This window comes from Myotis lucifugus, unplaced genomic scaffold (assembly GCF_000147115.1).
Source record: "Myotis lucifugus unplaced genomic scaffold, Myoluc2.0 scaffold_115, whole genome shotgun sequence".
Lineage (NCBI taxonomy): Eukaryota > Metazoa > Chordata > Mammalia > Chiroptera > Vespertilionidae > Myotis > Myotis lucifugus.
In genome coordinates this window covers 3,431,696-3,458,766 of record NW_005871163.1, presented here as the reverse complement: position 1 = coordinate 3,458,766, position 27,071 = coordinate 3,431,696, and the positions used below count along the sequence as shown (strand labels likewise).

Here is a 27,071-nt window from a genome sequence, read left to right as displayed (position 1 = left end):
GCGGGGCGGCCGGGCGTTCGGGAGTGCGGCAGCGGCGGCCAGCGCTTTGCAGCCGGCCTCTCCCACCGCAGCCCGCCCGCCGCCCCGCGCGATGGCGGGGAGCAGCTCGCTGGAGGCCGTGCGCAGGAAGATCCGCAGCCTGCAGGAGCAGGCGGACGCCGCGGAGGAGCGCGCGGGCAGCTTGCAGCGCGAGCTGGACTACGAGAGGAAGCTGAGGGAGACCGTAAGGGACCCACCCAGCAGCCAACATCCCCCCACCCCCAGCACCCAGTCCCCCCACACCCGGAGGCGCCTCCTCGCGCGCCGCCGGGCCTCTGGAGCGCACCGACCCCTTCCCCCGCGCTCCTGGGCGCACCTTGGCTGAGGGCGCCGGCTCTGTGGAGGGGCCCTGCGCGTGCTTCTCTGTCCTAACATTCCACGTCTCTGGTCTAAAGTAAAAGCTCTGAGGGGAAGCAGGGGTGGTGCTGAGAAGGTTCTGGAAGCAGCCCTTTCCCAGAAGGGGCTCCATGTCTGGGGTGTTTGCGTCCTGTCCGGGTGTCTCGAGTCCCCCAGAAGGTGCACTTTGTGCTGCTGGCATTATTTACTCGGAGGGTGGGGAGGAGAGAGGGAAATCCTTTCGGAAATCCCTTCCTTTGGGACGGGGCGTCTGCAGTCAAGTGTGAGGCTCTGCCAAGCTCTGGGGCCCGGGGATGCTGAGCTCCACCATCCCCACTGACCCTTCGTTTCCTGGGAGCCCTTTCTCTGGTGGATGAGACATTGACGGCCCCAGGTTCTGACTTGTTTAGCTTGCTGCCTGTTGAATTTCCCTTTCTTAACCATCCCTCCTTCCAAATTTTATTACACAGATAGATGTTCCCTTGTTACTGAGTCTTGGGGAAAAGTTGGCTGAATGTGAACGATTCCTGGGTGTGTTCTTGCCTGCTTCCCCCTCCTCCATGTTGAATGTAATACCTGGTTTCCTTTCTTTCTGCTAAGGCAAGTGTATCCAGCACACAGGAACAGGATTTCAGAGGTAGTTCAGGCATTTGCCCTTTGTTGATTTTTTTGAATGTGTGTGAGTGCGCTTTAAATCAGGATATTCAAAACACCTTGGGAATTTTATGACAAGCGATAATATGGTGTCCAGCTGTGCTTAATATGGGCCTCTTCTCAGCTGAGTACATTGTTATTGCTTAAGTATGCAGCTGGCTGCAGAAACTATGTATTTGCATAAAATATATACAAGCAAACAGCTTCTCAGAGGAAGGCCTAACTAGAGGAAATTTCAGATAAAATACAGACAGGAATCAAAATCAATAAGCAAAAAGTTTTCTTTAGAGGACAAGTCAGAAGTAGTCCCAAGGATGTCTTTGAATTTGGCTATAAATTGATGCCAACTGCCTCTCTGGCTGGCTGGCTGTCCTTGAACCATTAGAACGAATGCAACATGATGGATGAGAACAAGCACTCTGGATCCTGATTGCCAGGATTTGAATCTTCACTACTTACCTATGAGACCTTGGGCAAATTAACTTCTCCGTCTCTCAGTTCCCTAACTGTAAATGTAGATAACAACAACATCTACCCTTTGTGAGGGTGAAAGGAGTTAGTGTGTGTCAAGAAATTACAGTGGTGATAGGCACAACAGAATAGATGCTCTGTGTCAGCTGGTATTAAAAGTGCACAGCTCATACTCCAATCCAGTTCCCTACCTATCAAAGGATCTTGGAAATAGCCTGCTCATCTTTTTTTAAAATATATATATATATATTTTATTGATTTCAGAGAGGAAGGAAAATGGAAAGATATAAACATCAGTGATGAGAGAGAATCATTGATCAGCAGCCTCCTGCATACCGGGGTTGAGCCTGCAACCCAGGCATGTGCCCTGCCTGGAATGGAACCCTGACCTCCTGGGTCGTAAGTCAGCACCCAACCAATGAGCAAACTGGCCAGGCCAGCATATCTTAAAACAGCGGTTGCAGCAGTCGCCAACCTTTCGGACCTCACGGACCACCAGTTGGCAACCGCTATCTTAAAACACTCCATTTAAATGCTTTCAGTCAATTTGTTTTTCTTTTTGGAACTTGGAGAGCGGGTGCGGGCAGCCTAGAAAGAATGATTGGTGGGTTGATGTGGTATTAATGGTGAAGTCAGTAGAAATCCCCTCACCCCGCTAAGAAAGGGAACATGTGGTCCTGTATAGGAGAGCCTTTTATTGGCTCCTGGCCTGGGGATTGATGTAAGACACAGAAGATAAATTGTAGGAAGGGCATGTTGTTACTCTTATACTCACCTTCTCTTTTGTGCTTTTTGTAAGTGATCTTCCAGTGCCTGCTGTCTAAAGGTAATGCTTTCATCCTTTTCAAAGCTTTATGTTAAAAGTAGTTTAGATAGCTTTAATTTTTAAAGTAATTTTTGAAAACAGCCTATCTGGGTGATTGGACACAGAACGTTTTAAGACAGCAACTTGAGGACTGGGTCAGGCCATGGAGAGAATTTCTGATTGAGAGCTGTTCTTCGCTTCTGAAACTGGAACTTAAAGCTAGCTAATGCGCCCTAACTGGTTTGGCTCAGTGGATAGAGCGTCGGCCTGCGGACTGAAAGGTCCCAGGTTCGATTCCAGTCAAGGGCATGTACCTTGGTTGCGGGCACATCCCCAGTAGGGGGTGTGCAGGAGGCAGCTGATCGATGCTTCTCTCTCATCGATGTTTCTAACTCTCTATCCCTCTCCCTTCCTCTCTGTAAAAAATCAGTAAAATAAAAAATAAAAAAAAAGATAGCTAATGCAAGGTGGTTTCTTGTTAGTTGTCAGACACTGCTGTGAGCTCAGCTGGTAGTCGCAGTTTCTCTTGGCAGTGAAGATAGAGGTTAGGGACAAAGCCATAAGCCGCTGCAAAAAAAAATATTTGAAGAGTTGGCTCAAATTCAGATTCTCAAAAGTTCAGAGAGGTTGTAGTTAATCGGCCCTATTATACTCAGCACTTACCTTGGGAAAATCAGCGGTTCCTTATTTCCTACTGGTTTGCTTTTCCAAGGTGTGTAGGGCCTTTCAAATTGTTGGAATGAGGCTATTTGGTTTGATGTAATGGTTGACTTTAGGTGTTATGACTCAAGAGGGTTGGTTTGTTTTTTGTGTGGGGTTTTTTGTTTTGTTTTGTTTTGTGTTTCTTTGTCATTATCAAAGGAAAAGAAGTAGCCAATCCTCCTCCTTTCTGAATAGTATCCAGCAAACAAGGAAACTTAAAATTGCAACTTGTAGATTCTTAATTTGTAATTTTATTAAATCATGGAAATAACCAGTTCACAAAATTTCCAGCCCTTTTCCTTTAGAGTGGGTAAATATTTCTGAGGCCAAGACACTGAGGGTGCATTTTGTGCTCACATTGGCACCCCCAGCGTGGCAGTCACTGGAATGTATACTCTCAATTTCTGCTTTCATATGTAGGCAAGGCAAAGGCACGACAATGCCCTGTTCATGTCCGTTCTCCCTCATTATACAAACATGCCTCATAAATTAAAGGCCTTGGCACAGATAGAGGAGGTTGTGTTTATCTGCTATCCATGGGAGTGCCCCTTAATGTCATCAGTGTTTTTCCCCCTTTCCTTACCATATAAGGGCAGGAGTTTAACTTGGCTGGAGTCGCTTGGTCTTACACAGCAAGTTGGGTGAAACCTTCTCTGTAAAACTACAGTTCGCATGAAATAAAAGGGCCTGACCTTTGATCATCGCTTGCTCCACTGTGGTCCAGGCAGGACTTTGGGAATATATTCCAGGGGATTCATTTTTAGGATATTATAATATTCTCCTATAATTATTTAAGTAACAATTATTATTATTTTTAATTTTTTTAAGTTGTGTTGACTAAAACATCTGGATGCCCTGAAAATATAGGCCTGGTAAAAGTTTTCTTTCAAATCTGATTTTGGAGCAATATTTTGCTATAGTGTGGCAGGCATGCCCTTGAGTTCTGTGTAGTACCTTGTTGGGATGGGGTGTGTGTGGGGGGGGGGGGGGCGGCGGTCTGCCCATGTTTTCTGTACAGGTAGCTAATACCTTTGGGGGAGGGGGCACCAGGGAGGAGATAGGGCTGACCTTGCAACTAACTTTAAGGCACTTCACAAGGGCAGAGCTCCTCAGGGTTATTTAACAACAGATCTGCAGGAAGACAATTGGTCTCCTTTACTACCATGGCAGTCTCTTTTCTGAGTAGCTCATTACATGTGGGGACACAATAGCACTTTTGAAATAAAAGAAACCAGCATCCCAAACTGAAAGACTTCGCCAGCAGCATCAACACACAGGCTGTTGTTAGAAGCAGCTAACCCAGCACACTAAGAGTGATTTCCATGCCTGGAAATAATTTGCATCTTGGGTCTTGACCCTTCCCAAAAGCCTTGTTATTTATATCTGCTTTTCAAATAACAGGCGGTTGGCCATGGAGCTGTAGGCTTGTGCTGGCAGAGGCAGCAGCAGGGTAAGTCTTAAGTAGACTGCCCAGGTGCTGGGATGAAAGGAACTTAGAAAGTGTCTAACTCCGAACTTAGAAAACACAACCCGGAAATAAAAGCTAGTGGGCCTTTTGAACACAGAACATGATTCTCTACTCCCTCCTAATAAAAAAATAAAATGAAAAAAAGGTGGAGCAGGGGAGGAAACATAAAGAGGTGAATTCTAGGGAACCAAACAGAATTGTGATCAGACCAGTATGGTAGGGCCTGAGAACCAGGGGGAGTCCAGGTTTTTCCCAGGGGAAGTTTACGTAGAGACAGACAGATGTACCCCAGATACTGCTCTCGGGTCCAGGCTGTACCCTAGGCACCTTGGTCCTGCTCTGAAACCTCTGGGGCAGCGGACATTGGCTTCTGGGGTTGAGAGCAAGGCCTGTGTTTGAATGTCAGCTGTTACCTATTAGTGTTACTTGATGGGGTTTTCAGTTTTATACCACAGCTTATTTCAAAAAGGACTGAGCAGACTTGTTTAGTGGGTGATATTGAATACAGCAACTGTCCTCCTGGTCCTGGTTAGTGTCTCACTCACAGCCATTGTGGGTTGGGGAGTTGGGGTGGGCGTGGCTGTAGAGAACCTCCCCCTCTGGCTTAGGAAGAGAGAAGACTCCAGGGGCGAGAACCACCAGTTCCAGGGCTTCCATGAGGGCCCAGGGGCCGTGAGGAGAAGTGACAGAGCCGCGCACAAGGAGTCAGACAACTGGGATGTTAGTCTTGTCTCCCACCGATGGCTGTGGACCTGAGCCTACTTCAGCATTCCGGGTCAGAGATCCCACCCTCTTCCTATTTCCTTGAGAAGGGAGAACTCAAACAGTGGTTCCCATGGAATTGGCCAGCGTCTTTTAGGCGGGGGTGGGGGTGGAAAGGGTGGAGGAGTGGAACAGGTTGCTTCTTTATAGTACAGATTCTTGCCCTCCCCTCTGACCTGAAGCACAATCTCTAGGGATGTGGGCTGGAAATTTATATTTTTAATACACATCTCCATGTGGGCTCTGACCCTCAGCCAGTTGTGGGAACTGCTAGACCAGCGATTCTCAACCCGTGGGTCGCGACCCCTTTGGCGCTCAAACGACCCTTTCACAGGGGTCACCTAAGACCATCCTGCATATCAGATATTTACATTATGATTCATAACAGCAACATTACAGTTATGAAGTAGCAACGAAAATAATTTTATGGTTGGGTCACAACATGAGGAACTGTATTTAAAGGGCCAGAAGGTTGAGAACCACTATGCTAGATGATGCCTAGCTAGATGATGAGCTGGCCCCTCCAGCTAAACAATCGAAGCCTCTGTTTTGCAGACCACCCATAGGTCGGCTGTCTGTGCGCGCCAGTCCTGGCTCCTGGAACATATCTCCATTCCCAGTCATTGCTTTTGTGCCCTATAAGAGGTCCTGTTGGCTGGTATTCCATAGGATACAACCTGTCATGTCAGGTGGAAGGTCCTATAAAATGCTCCTGGGGAGAAAAGAGTTAGTGACATTTATAAAACCGTGTCCAGAGCTAAAGGAAAGAATGGTTGTGTGTGTTGGGGGGTTGAGGGGGTGGGAGTAGAATAAGAGGGAAGATATATATTGATAGAGGGACCTCTCAAGAGAGAGATCTTGTGTGCAGAGGCAGAGCTAAACATGGGGTGCTATCCCCTTACACACACTCCAATGCCCCAGCTGTGTGGGAAGCTGACCTAGACTGGCCTGTCACCCAGAAGTTTCTGTCCCCAGATCCTAAACAGTCTCCTTTCTATGAGTACAAAGTCCTGAGGGCTGGGACCCAGATTGAAAGCGGAGCTGGGAACTTGGTGTGGTGGCTACAAAAAACAAACAAAACAAAAAGAGCATTTTTAAAAATTTCGTTCACGTTTCTCTGGCCACACCACCTGTAACAAGGGTACCTGCCTTTATATTAATAACTAGAGGCCTGGCGCACAAAATCTGTGCACTGAGGTGGGGGGAGGTCCCTCAGCCCAGCCTGTGCCCTCTTGCAGTCTGGAAGCCCTTGGGGGATGTCCGACTGATGGCTTAGGCTCGCTCCCTCTGGGGAGCGGGCCTAAGCTGGCAGTCAGACATCCTTAGCGCTGCCACGGAAGTGGGAGAGGCTCCCGCCACCGCAGCTGCGCTTGCCAGCCATGAGCTGGGCGTCTGGCTGAGCGGCGCTCCCCCTGTGGGAGTGCACTGACCACCAGGAGGCAGCTATGCATTGAGTGTTTGTCCCCTGGTGGTCAGTACGTGTCATAGCGACCGGTCGTTCCATCATTTGGTCGATTTGCATATTATCCTTTTATTATATAGGATTATTATATAGGATTAGGAAAGGAAGGGGGGTACTTTTGAGTATATGATCTGTACGCTCTACTAAGGGTTTTCGTTTGCTTGATTTTGCTCTTCATTTTGTTTTCAACTTAGAGAGTTGCTTACTTGTTTCCCCCGTTCATAAAAGAATTGAATTTTACTGGGCATGGAAAATATAGAAAAATGAAAAAAGCAGACCTGACCCAAAACTATACCCTTAGTGCATACTTCTCCCAATTTTTAAAAAATAGGGCTGAAGACTTTAAAAAGACAGTTCCTTATACTTAAGGAATGTGTTATCCCTGTTACCCTTACCCTCCTCCAAAAAATCCAACAGCCCCTGCAGGTCAGACTTAGTGGGGCCCTTTCCTTGCTGCGCACCTACCATCTCCTTTGTGGGCCAGTACAGTTGTAAACCGTCCTTCTCAGATTCATTTCCTGTTTCCCACTGCTCCCTGCCTCCGTCAGCCAATTTTTACTACATAGTTAATTTTTGACAAGATGAAAGTCTACTTGAATGTTTTTATCAAGTCCTTCACCAAATGCCCTAATCACTTATCTTTCCCAGACAAAACTTGGCACAGATGAGCAAAGAGCTGAATGTTCTTGTATTCCTTTGATTCAAGGCCATAATCACAGCCGCCCGCTAACTGTATGTGCATTTCAGACTGTGTATATCATGTGTTCATGAGCTAAGAAAGTTGCTTTTGTTTAAATTAGCTTGGTTTTACTCATTTTACTCAATAGACATTTGCTGAGCTCATACTCTGTGCAGGGAATCCTGATTCCCTGTACATAAGAAGCTTACGGTTGAGTAAAGAAGACAGGAATGTAGATAGGGAACTAGCATAGGTCCATAGGTGTGTGTTGTAATTTTTAGAAAACTTTCCATGTGTCTTGAAAACCCCATCACCCCATGATAAGCAGACATTCAAAATGGATGAGAATGAAGAAATAGTACCAGATTAATAAATTCCATATCTCACTTGCATATTTATTTATTTTGTGTGTGTTAATTCTCACCCAAGGATATTTTTCCCATTGATTTTTTTAGAGAGAGTGGGAGGGAGGGAGTAATATTGATGTGAGAGAGACACACTGATTGGTTGCCCCCAGCACAAGCCCCTACTGGGGCCAGGGATCAAACCTGCAACCCAGGTACGTGCCCTGGACTGGGAATCAAACTCACGACCCTTCGGAGTGCAGGCCAAATGTTCTAACCACTGAGAAATATTGGCCAGGGCTGTTTGCATGCATAGTATTTAAACAGCTACCAATACAAGTGTATGTAATGGACCATCAGTCTTCCAAGTGTTCTGCGGCTTGTAGTAACAATGCTTTCACCAGTAGGTGATCATTGAATTCCCTAGAAAGAAACATCTTATTTCAGGGATAGATACAAATAAAACAGTATCTGTACTGCTTTTGACCTAAGGAATTTGAAATTTTTCTTGTAGCAGCCTTGACTCATAAGAAATTCCAGGAGGGTGGGAACGGCTGGTGAGAGGTTAGGGGGCGGGGGAGAGACATGTAATACTTTAAACAATAAAGAATTTAAATTTTAAGGAAGGGAGGGAGGGAGGATTCCAGTAGGCTTAGGCTGGAAACACTTGGGAAATTTGTCTTGGTCCCATTCCAGTGTGGCTAGTTAACTCTGAAGGGATTTCTGAAAAGGGGCTGGGAGGGGGGTACTGGATTTAGTGGTGTCTGTATGGTATATGTTTTAGAGCCACTGAATTTTGAAATATTTTAGTGCCTTTAACAGTCAGGGAAAGCCAGTGTGTGGAAATCTATGGAAGAAAGGAGCCAAGTGAGAAAGCATTTGCTAATGCCCCGTCTTCCCAGTGAGAATGGTGTGTACGGATGTGTGTATACACAAATGTGGACATTCCATGTGTAAAACAATGTACGAACATGTCCAGGAACTCCCAGGGTGACCAGCACTTGCAATGCACTTAGGGGTAGCTCCCCACAAGGCCCTGGCTTCCTATCTGAAATCAGTATTTCAGTCTCAGCCACTTCCTGAAGGCACTACCCTCACTTCCCCCAACTCTGAACGCCTTTCACTCTCTCTGCCTAGGCCGAAGCCGATGTAGCTTCTCTGAACAGACGCATCCAGCTGGTTGAGGAAGAGTTGGATCGAGCCCAAGAGCGTCTGGCAACAGCTTTGCAGAAACTGGAGGAGGCTGAGAAGGCAGCAGATGAGAGTGAGAGGTGAGGACGTCTCACCCAGCCCGGTTTTTAGCATCAGCCTTTCCTCCAGGTGGACCAGGAGAGCTTCTCTGATCTTGGGGCTTAAGAATTTTGCAGTCTCTGGGTGGGATCATTTCCTCTTTTGATCCCAGGTATAACTTTATTGGTTTTGTTCATTTAACGTTAGTGGTGAATTTATTGGTTTTGTTTATTTAACATGGGTGCTTTTAGATAAAGCACAGAGGGGCTTTCAACTCCAGGGTTACAAAGAAGAAAAAGACCTTCCTGTCCTCATAGAGCTCACCATCCAACAAGGGAGATGACGTGTAAACAAGAAATTCTAGGGATGCATATGGTTCTTTCATTCCTGCTGGCCCTGGAGCAATGAGGCATTTTAAAAAGATAACTGTTTTAGGCTTAAGTAAAAATGGGCTGTCGGTTGTCGGATAGTCCAACAAACAGGTGGAAGAGAAAACACAGATAAAACAGAAATATGTTCTGCAAAAGCAAATTGCTTAGCAATGCTAATAAGACACTCGCACATGTAAATGCAATCAGGTACTTGTTTCTTCTGAGCCTGCTTGCTCCCACTGCCTTACTGCTCCAAGATCCAGCTTTGTGGTAGTAAAGGAAGACCGTGGCCATGTAGACCAGCACAACGTCGTGTGTTTTAGAAGGCACTTTCTCAGCTGTTGAAGTTAATGTGTTCATATTGCATAGGAACACTCCTAGAAAGACACCCTGAGACCAGAGAGAGCTCTGCTGCTTAAGGGGTGACACAGCAGTGCGGTGGCTCCGAACACTGCAGATCTGGGCTGGGACCTGGGCAGGGGAACGCAGTCAATCATTTTGTCCATTTCTTCTTCTTGGAAGTGACTTTCTGCTCCCTGCCACATGGATAAAGAGTGATTTCAGACTGTAGGATTAAAGAAGCTTTTTAGCTGAAGTTTTCAGCTCATAATTCACTGCTGCTTATTGTTTCTTCTTTAACCAAGAGTTTTGGAATTCTTTAAGATGACTCACCATCTTGAACAGTGTACACTACACGTACCAGTGGTTTTGTGGCTGACTTCTTCCTGAAATACACTTGCTGATGAACCTAAAAGGCGATGATCTGAATCTGGCCATGTTAGACTTCGGAGTAAAAAGGAATGTCAAGATCTTTACTCCAGTCCCCTGATTTTACAGATGAGAAAACTAGGGCTCAGAGACTGGTCGGCCTGCCCAGCGTCCCACAGCCAACTTATGGCTGAGCCAAGAGTAGAACTCGAGTCTCCTGAAACATATTGTAGGGCTTCATCAAAAAACAGTGGCTTCTTTATCTTACTGTCTACTTAGATTTTGGTCAGTGAATCCCATTTTAACATGAATTATTATTCTATAAATCTGTAACATATTGTAAGTCAGTTCACATTTTCCAAAACTTAACACCGTGCCATAGGGTCCAAACATACATATCAGCTTAGAAGATGGTGTCAGTCCTGTCTGTCGACACCTCTGTTATAAAAGAGTTCCATTAAAAGCAATACTCATCGTTTCTTATCTCAAGTGTTAGGTTGACCCATATGAACCTGCTGTTTATACAGGTTTGACATCGTCACATATCAGCAGTTTCATATGATTCAATCTGATATTTACATTTGTGGCTCGAGGTAAGAACAACTACCTTCTGTGTAGGAGGAAGTGTATGAAGATAAATATGCTTTTGTTCTAACTTTGGTCCATTTTCCAGCCGAAGCTTCCCACGAGGAAAGGGAAGAAATCGCATTATTTCTGTAACAAGTAAAGCATGTTGGTCTCTCCTGTGGCCCTGCCTCCCCGTTTCAGACGGGATCCTGACACGGAGCCTTTCATTTCACATTAGATTTCTGGACAGTTTCACCAGGACCAGGAGCGTGAGGTTTCACTCGCAATAAACGGAAGGATATATCTTTCTGCCTCAGCATTGGAAACTCTTGCTTCATGGCTTGGAAAAGAAAAGTAGCTGTGTGCTCTATTTTGGTCTGCTAGTCACACTAAGCCTCCCAAACCACTGTAGTGCAGGGTGTAGGTTTGTGGAGGTCAACTCTAAAACTGGGGTCTTGTTGCTTGTCTTCCTTTTCAGAGGCATGAAAGTCATTGAAAGTCGAGCCCAAAAGGATGAGGAGAAAATGGAAATTCAGGAGATCCAGCTGAAAGAGGCCAAGCACATTGCTGAAGATGCCGACCGCAAGTATGAAGAGGTCAGATCCTGGGGCCCAAAGCCTCTCGGACTCCCCTCCCCCCATACCCCCCCTCGCAGTGGCCCAGGGGTGGGGGACAGGAGCAGGGCATACACCCTTGCATTCTTCAGTGAAACTATCAATTCAACTCCCTTGGCAGAAATGGTAGTTTTGAGAAGCAGAGTTCCTTTGTCTGCAGAACACGGTTCTTATTGGATCCTGCTGGGGGATCTAGGCTCCATCATGAAGCCGATCAGTAACACTGAGGAAGACCAAAGCTTCTCCCTCTGCCCCTCCCCTGCCCCCTAAAGACCAGGACAAAAAGTCTTGGCCAGGAGGAGGGAGCGTTGCCTCCTGTGTCTGTGGCAGGAGCCTCTCCTGCTGTCACCATGCACACAGTTCTTGGAGTGCTTGCCCTGCATGGTCCCGTCCAGGCAGCCTAGAGATGTGGACCGTGTACTCATTGGGTTATTGATCACGGAGGACGTTTTCAATCTGTCCTCCTCTCTCCTCAAGACGGCATAATTCCGTTATCAGCACAGGTTCACAGTTAAGTCAGCCTCTGGTCATGTCCCCATGAACACCACTTCCTGTGATAACAGCAACATAACTATTAGGGTTTTAGTTTTGCCCTTCATGCACCGTGGCTGTCTTGACATAGCTTTGACTCTCCTTTTTATTATTGTTATGATTATTTCCAGATTACATTATGCCCGTTAATTTTGAAATGATTCAGAGGATTCCTTCTCTCAGGTTCTTTCTTTCACTGAGTACAGATTTCACTTCATTAGTCATCTCCCCGGCTCAAGTCATGTTAGCTTCCCTTGCTATTCTGTTGGCATTTTTAACCGCCTCCACAAAAAGGAGATGAAGGTACAGAGCTCTAAATGGATGCAGTCCTCAGGATTATTTTCAGTATTTTCTTGGCAGCCCCTACCTCTTTGGCACAAAAATGCATCATTTCTCATCATACTGCTATTTTTGAGATTATGAATTTCATATTTCTCCCTTCTTCCACACTTTGGTTTGGCTACTGTGTAATTATACAGACTTGATCTGGGTCAGACTTAAAATGAGACTGCCTGTTCATAACAAACCATTCTGGTCTCCTCCCATTGGCTCTCCTGGTAGAGAGCAGGTTCTCTCCAGTCCACAGGAAAGGGGATCATCTGATTTGTAGACAGGTCTTCTAGGGGCTGATGGATCCATTCCCCACCCCACAACCCCTGACTCACAGCTTGCAAGCCCACGATGTGTGTATGCCTTGTGTTTGTCCCGCCGCAGGTGGCCCGTAAGCTGGTCATCATTGAGAGTGACCTGGAACGTGCAGAGGAGCGGGCTGAGCTCTCAGAAGGGTAAGCGGGCCCAGCGCCAGGACGCTGTGTGTGGGGTGCTGCAGAGCAGTGACTAAACAGCATGACCTTCTGGCAGCTGCACATTTACCTGTCTCAGCTCCGGGCTCCTTACGTGCCCATTTGACATGGATGAGCCACGAGTCTAGAACACGGAGGACTTGTGTGGGGTGTCTGTGTATGAATGCGTGTATCACTGCATGCCTTACCTGCACACTGATTTTGAGAATGGCCTTGTGCATTTCCTGTGTCCACTAACAGCCAAGTTCGACAGCTGGAAGAACAATTAAGAATAATGGATCAGACCTTGAAAGCATTAATGGCTGCAGAGGATAAGGTACTGATGGCTCATGTGTGGTTTTTAGGTTTAACTCCAACCCAGACATCTTTCAGCTTCCAATACCTACTGGTTCGTTGGGTATAACAGCTGCACCTTCACTACACCCTCTGCTATCTTATATCTCGCTTTAAGTGCTGTCTTTGGGTTCTTTGTACTTCCTTTGTTTTTCCTTCATAAATGCTCTTCGGTGCAGCCAGAAAAAGAAGCCAAATTATCACACTTCTAAGTTGTTGGATTTTGTCACCCTGCCTTTCTGCTTTTGCAAGGTTGGGGGGCAGTGTCCCTGACGAAATTGAGTGTTTTACTACCTGATGATTTGGCTACTTTAAGGCAGCCCTTTGTTCTCTAGGACTCGGTTTTCATTTTTTCCCATCCTTCTCCTTTTTCTCTCCTCCTTCCTTTGGCTTGTCTCCCACCCTTTCTGCCTCTGGTCGAAAACATTAGCAAATGTGCCGAGCTTGAAGAAGAGTTGAAAACTGTGACGAACAACTTGAAGTCACTGGAGGCTCAGGCTGAGAAGGTAGGCCAGGAGCATGGTGTGGGGGAAAAGGCACCTTTTCACAGCTGCTCGAAAGACACCCACTTTTTCTCTTCGGAGGCCCTGCCGATAATAATAGTAGTCCTTTAGGCATTTTTCGTAAATGGCATCATTTTGAGGTGATTTCCTGATGGTTATCGAATAGCAGATTCTCTTTTTTTAAGAGAGAATATATTTTATATTGAGTATGTGAGTCATCTGTAACAATTTAATTTAAACCCAGTGCCAAATGGATGTTATCTTGTTCTTATCCCATGTAAAACAATAGGCAGGAGAACAGAGACTGTATTGTAGTGTGCCATTTGATCTGGGAGGCTCCATTACCGCCTGAGAGATCCTCAACATCTGTTTGCTGGGCTGGCGCTTTCTTTGTATTAGAAGAGAGGAGTATAGAGTGAGCCGTGGCCTGACATCTGGAACGTTCTTTCTAATTACAGTACTCTCAGAAGGAAGACAAATATGAGGAGGAGATCAAGGTCCTTTCTGACAAGCTGAAGGAGGTAATGTTATGACTGTTTGGGGCAAAGCCACCTGAATTTTAAGTGAGCTCATTTTCATGGAGCAGGTCAGGGCCTTTTCATTTTGAAGTTGTGCTGCTCCACGTCAGGAATAACCAGAGGTGGTCTCGGGGTTCCCGTGCTGTGCTAGTTGCCACCCCTCACTGTGGTGACTGGCTGACGAGTGGTTTCTGGCCCAGTTTATGGGTGCTGCGCTGGATTTCCATTTTCTCGTTTTTCCCTGTATTCATCACTCCTGGAAACCTAAAACATCCCAATTTTGACCGAAACAAATTGAATCATTACAGGCTGAGACTCGGGCTGAGTTTGCGGAGAGGTCAGTAACTAAATTGGAGAAAAGCATTGATGACTTAGAAGGTAAGGTCTTAAGTTTTGTTTTCACTTGAACTCTTACGGTTGAGGATTGACCTGGCAAAACGATTTTCTAGTCCAAGTGCATTCACCTTGACATATATTCACCTTTGCTCTTGCACATTCCTCCTGTCTGTCCTTGGGGTTTCATTCTGTGGCACTTAAACTCTCGGACCCGAGTGGCCTGCTCACCAGGTGACTGAGCCACCAGACAGGGCACATCTGTTTGGTAACGGCAGGTGCCGTCCAGTTTTACCTCACACTCCTCGGTGGGGCACGGTTATTTTTCACTGTGGGTCAGGTGGTTGTAGGTGAGAGTGACTCCAGTATATTTTCTGTCGATAGTGATACCTCCTAAGTGTCAGATGGTATGGATTTGTTCTTGGACACAGCCTATCTTCTTCCAAGTATGAATTCAGTGTAAGGGTTTGGGTTTTTTGTCATTAGTTATCTTGGTACTGAAAGGAGTCGGGGATAATAGGACGTCGTATTTTGAGATTATACTTTAGCATTTCTCCCCTAAGATATTTAGGTTTTATTGTAGAACCCACTCTGTGTCACAGAAATCCTAAATGTTGAGCTCAGAGGCTTGTGAAGGGTCAGCAATGAAAAAGAATGAAAAAAATCAAGGCTAAAAAAGGTACTGGAGGTCAGTGTAGGTGATAACCACGCTAGTAGAGAGGAGAGAATGACAAAAAGTTGCAGTCCACCCCAGGGCGGCAAAATATGCAGCCGTCACTACAAAAACTACAGTGCAGACTTGGCACAGCGCCACCGTAAAAAGTGTGGCTCCCCTTGCTTGTCAGGCCTTCTGGACCACGAGCAGGGCGGCTTGAGTGAGAAGACCACGAGTGGTTCACATGCACTAAGAAATCCATATCCCAGTGGTCTAGTCTGGTCAGCAAGGCCGTGGTTTGCAGGTGGAGCCAGATAAGGACAACAGACTAGGGTCACAAACTGTTGTTCCAAAACACTGCCCTTGTATATTTTTTCCTCTGTTTATAGTTGCAGTTGGCTGCCTGCTGCACTGTAATTAAAATATAACTCTAGAAAAGAAAGACCTTCCATTACTCACCCAGGAGACATCCTTCTGTGGTTTTATTTAGAGCTAAACGTGGTTTACTGATATACCTACCATATTTGTTATGATTTTCATATTGCGTCATTCTTGTTTTATTTTCTAATGGGTTTTGTTCTTTTTGTTTTTGTTTCAATTCATTTAAAAACAAAACGCACGCCTCCTGCATTGGCCACCTGCTGCGGCACCACTTCCTTCATGCATTGCCCTTTTCTTGCTGCTGTGTTGGGATGGCGCCCGTGCCACCCTCACTCACCTTCCATCTCTTGATCACTCTCCATGTCCTTGCACCTCTGCCTTCCACTTCCTGGTCATAGACGAGCTGTACGCTCAGAAACTGAAGTACAAAGCCATCAGCGAGGAGCTGGACCACGCTCTCAACGATATGACTTCCATGTAAATGCGCATCCACCCTGCCTGCTCACATCCGTGCGCTCATGCTAATACGATAACCGCACCACTGCTCCCTTCTGGGCCTCCAGAATCTCCATCTTCACTCCTTCCTGCTTACTCTTTCTGCATAACCTAGGCATAATCATTGGTGGTTGTTTTTTTACATTCTACTAATACAAAGGCCAAGTAGATTAAGTCTGTCTGTGCAAGTCATTTTCCCTTCAGAATCCATTCATTTCTCAATCTCTAGGCTGGGTTCTTCCCACAAAGCAGTGAACTGGAATGTGAATGTCTTGAGTACTATCCTTTCAGGAAATTAAACTAGGCTCAAGTAAAATGAGAAAGCCATGCAGTTGTACAGGAACTTCCCAAAGCACTATCAAAAAATGGTTTTCTGAGATCCAATTAAATAAAATGCCATTTTCAAAAAAAGAAATATGAATTTAAGAACCCTAAAGTGTCAGATGACAGAGGCTCTGAGGGAAAGGAAATCGATCCAGTACAGCTGTAAAATATCTTCTCTTTCTCACGGTTAAGAGTTGTAGAGAAATGAACCCTCTGCTGAGAAACCACGCCTTTCATTTCTGTTTACATAAAAGGAATGAAATACTCCCAATAAATACCACAACTTGTGTCAAAGAAATGGGGCATAAACAGCACAATGTGCATTTGGGAGTTAATGGCCCGCTTTTATACTGTGAGGTAGTGAGTGCTGGAGTCAATAGTCTTGTTCTCATGAGAACCTTGAGCAGACATGACCAATTTACACACTACTAACCAAACCTAAACGTTAGCTTACTCTGCCTCTACATTCTAACCTGGAGTGCTTCACAGAGGGTTCTCTTCGTTGTAATAAGCTGGCCCTGAATTCCGGATAAGCAGGAAATTTCATTTTCCTGGCCCACCTGTCCTTCCTTATTAACCCATGCAGAAAAACGGAAGTGTGGCATGGGCCTGCTGCCTCACAGCTTATAGAGTCTCCACGTTACCCTTGGAGACATACATGACGGTCACCATGGAAACTAGAGAGCATGTCACCCTCTCTTCCTTCATTTGAAAAAGAGAGCGTGGGTCAGATGATCTGTCTCCAGGGCCTTTTCCATAAGACCATACGTGTGGTGATCCTGTGTGGGAAATTTGAAGCATCAAGTATGATTAAATATTCTGAACGATGGGTTCAGTTCAAAATTTGTTTTAAAATTCTGTTCATGGGTCTTGTTAAAATGGACCCTGACCCAGAGGGGCCCCGTGATGCCTCCGGTCCAGAGCCAGGGGGCGAGGACCGGCCTCCCTCGGGTACAGCTGGCAGCGGGTTTGCATGTCTGCTTCTCACCTGTGCTCCCAGCGCTCCTCTCATGTTGGTCCGGGTTTCCTTTTTTCCATTGTGCCACTTTTTTCTTTTTCTCTCACCTTTTCTCTTCATGCAGATAAGTCTCTTTGCTTCACTTCTCCCAAGACCCCTTCATCAAGCTGGGTGTCCCACCTCTCTGCGCTCCGCAGTTGGTCTCTCCTCCAGCTGACCCTGTTCTCTCTCTTAGCATCCTGCCTTCGGGCCGGGCACACCCTGCGCTTCCTATTGTACAGAAGCTCTTCAGTTCAGTGTAAAATAAACACTGTGTAAGCTATTTCTGTTTGCTATTCTTTTTACTTCACGTTTTAGTTTCAACACTGAATAAAACTGCAAATCTGCTTCACGCATGTGAGGGTTCATTTTTTGGCTGCTGCTTTTTTTTTATTTCCCATTCTGAACATTATATATTAGCATCAAGAGTTTCTGAGACAGTAGTTCCTTGTGGAACTTTTTTAAAAAATGCTAATGCCCAGCTGGAGTGGCTCAGTTGATTGAGCGTTGTCTCGGGCACGAAAGGTTGCCAGTTCAATTCCCTGTCAGGGCACATGCCTGGGTTTTGGGTTCAGTCCCTGGTTGGGGCATGTACGGAAGGCAACCAATGTTTCTCTTTCACATCAATATTTCTCTCTCCCTTCCTCTCTCTAAGCATGCCCTCAGGTGAGGAAATAATCAGTCAATCAATCTCATGCCTGGGTCCCTCTCAGAGTTTTGATTTCCAAAGGTTAGAGTGAGACCCTGGGCATTTGTGTTTTTTTAGGGATTATGATGGCTCTGGCATGTGGCCCAGATTAGAACCTTTGCACAGGACACTCCTTGTTGGAGTCGGAAGATGCACCTTGAGCAGCATCTTCCTCTGCCAGAGGTTTAGTTGGGGATGTGGTGAGTCCTCTGCTGATATTGGATGGCCCTGCTTCGGAGGACATGCCTGACCAATGAAGGGCTCCTGACGAAGGCTCCACAGCCATCCCACAGTGCTAGGAATTTACGTGTTGGGAATGATGAAAAAGAACTTGGATCAAACTATGTAAGTTGAGGTTATCGTTGATCCTCCTTTTACAGCACAAAGAACAGTTAAAGCTTTTTAAACCTTCATTTTGATCATGAAATGACTTCTCAAATTTTCTAAATCTGATTATGTTCCAGTTGAGATTTATTTTTGTGCTCTTAAGCACATCTGTATTCTTTAGAAGAGGTACATACATAATCTGCAATAATAACTGGTTTGGGTCTTTTTTTTAATTTGTGGACACTTTTAAAGTGTAGTCATTAATGTTTCTTCCACCTCCCACCTCCTCCCCACCCCACCCCCCAAAAAAAGTAGTTAGTGGGAATTGTTCAGAACACAATTACTTTTTATTTGAGCTTCACTATTTACTTCAGAAACAGCAATTAAGTGATTTTTTTTTAAAAATTACAACTCCATAATGATGTGGACTTTTGTTTTCTAATTTCCAACATTTCTCCCTCAATAGTCTAGCTGTATTTCTCCTGTGTTTTAAATATGGGTGACCTTCATCTGTTTGTGTGTAGTTTTTTGTTAGCCTAAGAGATTGGATGTACCACTATTTTATATATTTGGTATACTCAATTTTTACTCAAATAAATTTGAACAAGCTGGAAATAATATCAGTTACTCTACAAAGACTTCAGAGCAGGTAATAAATACCCTATGAGGGCCATAAAGTGTTTTAGTAATGGTATAGTAGACTTTAAAAATTAGATTCCGGACAATGTCTCTCTCTTGAGAGTGTAAAGACTTCTGTAACTTCATGTTTTTCTTTTCCTAAGGCTCCATGGGCCTGCTTTTGACTATGATTCCTGCCCTGTTCTTTTTAAGTTCAGAGTAATAGAAGTGGGCTCCTCTGTGAGTAACCCTGCTTCCCGCAATAGGCAAAACGACCAGTCTGCAGGTTCTGCTGAGCGTGTGCTCAGCGCATTGTGGAGGCACGTCTGTGGTTTCAAAACCCTCCCAGAGACTTCCACACTTCTATAAGTAGATTCTACGTGGGGAAATGGGAAACTGATAAATTGGGAAAGCAAATCTGGAATAGCCCAAGAAGGTATGGGTACACGAGAGAGGAAATAGCAAGTTGATTTTACCAAGAAATTGTCAGAGCCCAGGCTTCCAGTTCAGAGTGCCAGGCCCTAACTCCAGCTGCGACAGGAGCCTCATTTGGACCAAACCAAAGGCATGGCTGAGTCTGGGCACCAGAGGCCCCAGACATCTGGGAGGTAGTGGAGGAGGGGGAAACACGTCCAAATATATAACTGGTTCTGGTCCCTGCCCTCAGGCCACCGGGGCATACCAGCTCCAGGGCAGCTGAAAGGGGCAGGTCCCAAGGGGGAGGTGGTAGGGACAGCTGTCACGGAAGCTGAATTCACATTGATCCTCTGGATTCTCTAGGGTTTCTGCAAAGCCCTTCCATCCAGCTTGGCTGAGCACTGGCTCACAGACAGACATCCTGCCTGCCCTTGGCAATAGTTCCCCATCTGAGAGTGTGATGTACTAATGTGGTTAGATTTTGAAACCCCGAAACCTATGCCATATACAAGACACTGTGGAAGGAAGGTCGTTGGGATGTGGTAAAGAGATGAACCAGAAAGGTTCTTTGCCATCTTGTGGGAAGATAGATGAGCGAAGTGAGTCTGAACTAATAGATGGTATGTACAGTGGAACCTCGGTTCTCGAACTTAAACTCGTTCCGGAAGGCTGTTGGAGAAGCAATTTGTTAAAAAACCAAATCACTTTTTTTCCATTAGAAATAACGTAAATGGAATTAATCCTTTCCAAACCCCCAAGTGATTACCTCTTTTAATCTTTCTAATATATAGTACATGTCTACTGTACTGTTTAATCTGCAAACACTTCTTTTCTTAAATTTACCGACTCATCCCCTACCAGCCTCAAAGGAGTCACTTTCAGGAAATCAGCATGAGGCATCTTCGATTTTTCACATATTACTGCCTCTGATAGGCTGTCACCTGCTAGCTGCTTTTCCTTTATCCAAATCAACAACAGTTTCTACCTCTTCCATTGCCTGGCATCGTTGTTTCTTTCACAACCTTAGCAACATTAGCACTCTTGATGGCCTCTTTATGTTTTAAAATTGTGCTGATCCTATTTGGACAGCAACAAAAGCATTCTCCCCTTTGTTGCCTGAGAGATGCTTTCTGTCATGATGAGGTGTCAGCCTGAAAGGGTTGTCGGGTCAAAAATCAAAGTTTGGTTCACAACAACTGGGTGGAGAACCGAATTGTTGGCGATGGGAGACGTTCAAGAACCGAGGTTTGACTGTAGTCAGAGTCAGAGAGGAAGAGAACAATTCTGACTGGGAGCTACCTGGAGGAGGTGACATTTGGCCAGGGTTTTGAATGTTCAGAAAATTTGGGTGAGCAAAGAGGACAAGGCAAGATATACTTCCAGCTGGAAAGCATCTCCTACTATTTATAAGAGAAAGTTAAAATAAGAATTGATCAATTTCCCACAGACATAGGGCTAGAGACTGGACATTTCTACTTTCCGCAGGGACAGGAATGCCAGCTTTTCGAGATCATTAAGTAGAATTTCTGGGTTCAGATTGTCACCATCATTCAAAACAATCATGTGTCCTCCAGGTTTTTGTCATTGTCTGGGTGTCCCCTGGATCCTCATATGTAGACTAACTCCTGTGCTTGGCTTCCTTGCGATGTGGAGCAGATTCTGTAAAATTTATATTATGCTGATCTCCGAGTAGATGTTTGAGATTTTGTTCACTTTATACACATCCATCTAGCTCCAAACATAAATACCATCTTCAAAAAGTAAAGATAAATTTTAAGTCAGTTTTGAGTGGAGATAAGTTCCAATATTTGGCTATTTGAGTAGGTTGGCACACACCCCGTATCAGAACTGGGCAAGAGTTCAGAATGTGCGCCCTGTATCATGGGGATTGGAGGACAGGGAGCTTAGTTCTGCATTTCAAAAAGTGTTAATGCAGCAATGGTAGCCCCTCTTGGGACTGCCTGAAAGAAAAGTCAGCCCTCGGAGTGGGGATGAAAAGGGTAAGAGGTGAGCGGATATGGGCAGGTGGAGGTTTCGCCATAGATCTCCACTAAGCGCAGCAAGGAGTGGATGCCGTGCTGGACTCGCCTCCAGCCCTGCCTGGGTTCCTCAGGCTGTTGCCAGAAACTGGATTTGGCTCAGTTCATGTAGTGGTGGTAGCGAGGTGGGAGAAGAAACTCCATTCTCTCTTCTTCCTACCCTGTTGCTCCCTTTCCTTCCCCACCCCTCCCACCAAGAGAGAAATCCTGGCTCTAAGTCTGCCAGGCCTTTACCATCCACCTTCCTGGGCACAGGACAGATGACCATGGGGTAAGGGTAACCTGTCCAGCAAGTAACCAGTGCCGGAGGCATCTCTGTTCTGTCTGTTAACTCCCTCTCTTCAAGTCTAGCTAACCTCTCTTCTTCTGCCTCTTCTCTTCTGCTAACCTGCTTGCTGACCTGTACAGATGAACTCTATCAACAACTTGAGCAAAACCGTCGCCTAACTAACCAACTAAAGCTGGCCCTGAATGAGGATTAAACTTAAGTGGGAAAGAGCTTGGGCTGAATTCTAGGAATGGAGCCCATGGTCAGGAATCTAAGACTGTTATACCTTCAACTGTAGGAGTTGCTTCTGTAGAAATGAACATGGAAGGATTCAGCTCAAAAGCTGGTCTTGCCTGGATTTTCCTCTTATATCTGGAATATTTCAGTTCTCTTTAATCCTGAAATAGTTTTTATGGTAAAATACAATCATTGTGTATATGAATAAATATTTATAACAATCAATTTAGCACTCCTCTTTGCAACAGAAGGCCCTCTTGTTTGAATTGATACATAATGAAGACCTCAAAAAAAATGTTTTCTATTTCCTGCAGAGAACTGAGTCCTACTTTAAGTTAGAAAACCAAAGCAGAGGGGTGTGCATGTGTATAACTATATACATATATATATTATATGTGGGATGTAATATATATAATATGTACATTCCTATTATATACTCATATTCCTAACTTCTAATATCTGGTATAGTGTTTGAAATATTATTAAATGTACCTATGCTTGGGCAAAATAGCTTTTGAAAACAGGAGCTCATGTCAGAAGTCCCCGATTGTCTGAAAGGTATGCTTTTATTCAGTCTAACGGTGTTGCTGGAATCTAGTGAGAATGTCATGTGATAATAAATAGAACACTGTAAGAATAGTAAGAGAATGTCCTACTGAAGTGTGCATGAAACATGTGGATAACTTTTTTTAATGAGCAACCAAAATAAATCATTTCAAAAGTTGTCAGAAAACCTAATTTATGTCATCTGTTTTCTGTGAGATTGTGTTACAGCACAACTCCCAGACCATTAACTGCCTGTAACTCAGACGTGTCTGCTGTCATTAACTTCGTGCTGCCAGCACCTCTCCCTGTTCCCACAGCGCACGGCCGTGGACCTTCACCAGCCTCACCTGCGTGTTGTTCTCAGGGTGGAGTGCTGGTGGGGGTCACCCGGCCGCTCTGTGAGAGCCTTCTGTGCCTGTAGTTCCTCTGGGTCACAGACGGCCTCCCTCTCCGTAGGTCCTTGTCTGGAAATGAGGAATGTCTTACAAGCATGCCTAGTCCTAATCATCTCATCCTGTGTTTGTGATTGATGTTTGCCTGCCTAAATGTACAAACCACCATTGTGTCCAAAGCGCAGCTATTCATGACTTAATTTTCTAATCCCACCACAGAGAAAGTGGCTCATGCCAAAGAAGAAAACCTTAGTATGCATCAGATGCTGGATCAGACTTTACTGGAGTTAAACAACATGTGAAAACCTCCTTAGCTGCGACCATATTCGTTCATGTTGTTTTTGTTGCTTTTTGTCTTATTTTGTGTTTTTGGTTTTTTTTTTAACACCATGCTTACCATGAAACCCCTTAAATGCATTTTTATTTACTTTTACCACTGTCACAAAAACACCCACAAGTACGGCTGCATCATGGGGTGGGGAAACACACACACATACACAAAGGCAGGCCCCTGTCAGAGCGAGGGCGATTTCAATGTGCCATTTCCCAGGTTGACGTTGCCACACTTCCTAGAGAGTTTAGCAACACGGTATGCTTAGTCAGTCTAGCCATCCTCACTGGAGCAGAAAGATTCCCACTCAGAGTGCCAACGACATAATCAATAGGAAGATTACTGTTGGAAACAATCAGGTGTGGATTGGTGCTACTTGAAACAAAAGGTCCCACTGTGGTCTTTTGTTCAATGTTGTACAATTTAGAATTCTGTCCAACACTAATTTATTTTGTCTTGAGTTTTACTATGAGACGAGACTATGGATTCTGTGTGTCCGAATTCATTAAAGCCAAGCGTTTGTAAGCCACACTGCTCTTTCAAGACTTCTATTTCCTTCTTATCGGCACACTTGGAGCTCATTTCCATTCGTAGGATAGCAGGCAATGTGGATTTCCACTCTTTCTGTGTCCTCATGTTAAAGTGGAAATTTAGGCACTACATGCAATTGATAAAGAAAAACCATTTTCTTAAGAGTGATAACTACAGTAGCTCCCCTCCCTTTATCCACGGGGATTATGTTCCAAGACCCCTAATGGATGCCTGAGACCGTGGATAGTACTGAACCCTGTATGCTACGTGTGGTTTCCTGTCCATACATTCCTTTTCACTTGGGGAGCACTTTACAGCTTCCCTTTGGCATATCTGAATTGCCAGCATCACCACTCTTGCACTTTGGGGCCATTAAGTAAAGTAAGGGTCACTTAAACACAAGCACTGTGATACTGAGATGGTCAGTCTGTAACCAAGATGGCGACTAAGTGCCTAAAGGGCGGGGATCGCAGAGTGTGGGTGCTGGACCAAGGGATGATGCATGTCCTGGGCTGGACGGAACGGGACCGCGCAAGATTTCAACACGCTACTCAGAACGACCCGCAATTTAAAACGTATGAATTGTTTATTTCTGAAATCTTTCATTTAATATTTTCCAACCATGGTTGACCTCAGTTAACTGAAACCAAGGACCACGAAACCGCGGATAAGGGGGGACTACTGTACATAAAGACATTGTATAATGATATGGAATAAAATGCACATTGTAGGACATTTTCTAAACTTGGTGGTCCTGTCGTTTGTATGTTTTTACTGTGTGAACTTTAGATCATGTGATCAACCTACCTTCTCTCATGAGTGGTTTCTTAAAGCAAAACAATAAACCAAAGTCAGGGGGAAATTGGGTTCCATGTATTATCCTCCCAAAAACATTCGAGGCAGCATCTCTTTTGGTCTGTTCAAGTGGCCAGCAAGCTGAAAAGACTCTTCCCCAAAGCCTTTCTCTGTGTTGTTGGTGTTAATCTGCATACACATAGAGGCCTTTTGTGGTAATTTTGCTGGTTTGGAGATTGTCCCTCAAATATTAGCTAAATCTTCAGCAGTGGCATACACACCCATCAACAGACTGGGTTGAGCACCAAATCTGCGCTCTCTACCAGCAGTGTGACTACTTAGAAGTATTGCTTGAAGAGCCTTTATGATTTTCTGCTTTCTAACAGTGAGTTCTAAATTCCAATACATCTTTATTTCCTCAGACTTGGAAACTGAAAATATCATAGACTGTTTGACTTTAAGCTAACAAACAAAAAAAGGTTACAAGCACTGGTAGTTGGCCGGACTTGTGCTGCGCGGAGAAGAGGGACATCCTCATGAAAAGCAAACCTGGTGGACTAGAAATAAAATGCATTGGGATGCATAGGTAATGGTGTCTCTGTAGCTGCTCTTCCAAGCCCTTCGATCAGGTATTTCCTCTTCACAGAAAAAAAGTGTAAGGTGAATAAACGCTCTGGGTCTCACTTCTTCACCACCATAGGCTCCCCCCTGCCAGTCCTCACTAGACGGACACCTCTCTGCCCACCCTAGTCAGAGGCCTCTCCTAAACCCAGCACGCTTGCACTGTGGGAGCCAGATCTGGCTTCCTCTTTGCTAGCTGTCTAGCCTGTCAGGTCCCTGAATCTGAGATTCCTCATCTCTGAAAGGGGGAGATTAGTACCTAGCTCTTTGGTGATGATTGTAGAGTTCGAATGGATAGCCCAGGTAGTAATGTACATAGCACAGCCCCTGGCACCTGCTTGATGACCATTAACTGCTGCTGTCCTCAGCCTGCCATGTTGGTAGGCCACCACGGACAGTATTTAATATCCTCCTTGGTGAAGCTGGGGCAATGCTAACTTTGCCCCAAATGATAATGGGTTTTTGTTGTTGTTCGAGAGAGTGGAATCAGACACGGGATTCTTCAGTCCATGGGCTGATGTACTGTCCACTGAACCCAACCAGCTAGGGCCAAATGATGATGGTTATTAATGCTATTCTCAGATCCCATGTGCCAGGACCTGTAGTGAGCACCTGACAAGTGTTATTTCAGCTTCACATCTGTCCCCATTTTACTAACAGGCTCAGGGCGGCTGAGTGAACCTACTCAGTTCCATAGCTCACAAGTGGTGGGGTTGGGTTCCAAACCCAGAGCTGAGTGACAGCAAAGCCCTGTGTGGATTCTTCCTCTCCTTGTTTCAGACATTTTACAGCAGAAGAAAAGCACCTACTAGACGTAGAAACAGATGAGGCAGCGGGTATAGTTGGGAGAGGAGGAAACCGTGACCACAAGTGGGTGGTTGAACTTCCTCCCTGGGTCCCAGGGATCAGATGAAATCAATTAATGAACATCATGCCATTTCAAAGAATTAGTACCTGATCTTTCTGATAAACAGAAAAGGGAGAACACCCTGTCCCCACATGACACACACCTTGGTTCTGACCCAGTGAGATAATGGAACGTGCCGCTCTGTGAGGTCAGGGGAGAGAGATTAGGGCTCTTCAGTGTGGCAACGCCGAGGCTGGGAGCCCATGTGGTCACCTTTAGAGAACCGTGAAGTACAGAGAAGGAATTCAGGATTCATACTCTAAATTCCATTGCTGAAACCAGGCAGGCCCAGACTTCAGCATGAACAGCTGGAAGGTGCCCTGTTGAGAGTAAAACACTGGAACTCTACGGAGAAAGGCTTAGGAGAATATAAGCATCTTCCGAAAATGTTGAAATTTGTGATGAGCGTTCTATAATCTGTCATTAAGGATGAAAGAAAAGGGCTTTGTGGATACAGTCTGAGATGCGTTGAACAGTTCCCCTACTTATTGATCCTAGACGTGCCGGTTTCGTTCACTACTATGTGTCCTCCAGGATTTAATACATTTAGCCTGGTCTTTTTTTCTCCAGAAAACAAGGTCTTTTTCTTGAACAAATATTTGAGTGTATGTTAACCATTTTTTTTCTACTTGTCAACACGATTTGTAGATGTGATTTTTTTTTCAATCTACAGTCAGATGTTCAAAAAAAAAATCTGAATTATCTAATTAAAAAAAAAAGAAAGCACAGAGGTGCTCAGGGAGCCATCATTTTCAGAATTGGAGACAGGGGTTTGGAAAGAAATTAGAAATGTCAGGCAGTCCAAGAAGTGTTCCTTCCATTATATACACTTTTTGACACTGAGGGTTTTCAGAGCTACATTCCTCCAACAGATGTCATAAATTCTGTGTGTCAAACCGTGCATGCAGCTATGCTGAGGTTTCACTAATACGAATGCAACTTTTGCCAAATTTTTGACAAATGGGTATTGACCTGGAGGGTGGAACTGGTTTCTGCTGCCTGTGAGTTTTATTTCCATCGCTTGCCAGGGCCGTGGAGTGCAGACCTTATCAGGGCCTGCCAGGGCTGATGCCCTAACTGAAATGCCGATTCAGGGCGGGAAGAAGGCTTATGTTCATCGAGGCCTAGAGACGGTTAGCTGGTTAGCGGCTTGCTCAAGGTCATTCAGCTGGTGGGGTCAACCCCGTGGAGCTCAGCTCTCCTGTGGGGCAGGCAGCCCTTGTGGGGGTTGGCAAGCAGAGGGGCCAGCTTTGAATCCTGCTCCAGCTC

At 45.2% G+C, this 27,071-nt stretch overlaps 1 protein-coding gene across 17 annotated transcripts in view; it reads left to right on the top strand.

Annotated features, from left to right (window-relative positions):
• The window catches only part of TPM1 (tropomyosin 1), a 30,065-nt gene extending 5,842 nt beyond the window's left edge, over nucleotides 1-24,223 (top strand). For 3 of the 17 annotated variants that reach the window (XM_006093429.3, XM_006093428.3, XM_006093423.3), the window contains 7 exons: nucleotides 8,860-8,993; nucleotides 11,077-11,194; nucleotides 12,458-12,528; nucleotides 13,310-13,385; nucleotides 13,841-13,903; nucleotides 14,209-14,278; nucleotides 22,837-24,223. In XM_006093429.3, the coding sequence (XP_006093491.1) occupies nucleotides 8,860-8,993; nucleotides 11,077-11,194; nucleotides 12,458-12,528; nucleotides 13,310-13,385; nucleotides 13,841-13,903; nucleotides 14,209-14,278; nucleotides 22,837-22,919 (615 nt within the window). In that variant the 3' untranslated portion in view covers nucleotides 22,920-24,223. Of the gene's footprint in view, nucleotides 1-6; nucleotides 224-8,859; nucleotides 8,994-11,076; nucleotides 11,195-12,457; nucleotides 12,529-12,786; nucleotides 12,863-13,309; nucleotides 13,386-13,840; nucleotides 13,904-14,208; nucleotides 14,279-15,667; nucleotides 15,751-17,170; nucleotides 17,438-21,582; nucleotides 22,047-22,836 lie in introns of those variants that run through there. The other 14 variants (XM_006093424.3, XM_006093432.3, XM_006093434.3 and 11 more) reach the window with 12 other exon arrangements.
• The last annotated feature ends 2,848 nt before the right edge of the window (nucleotides 24,224-27,071 follow it).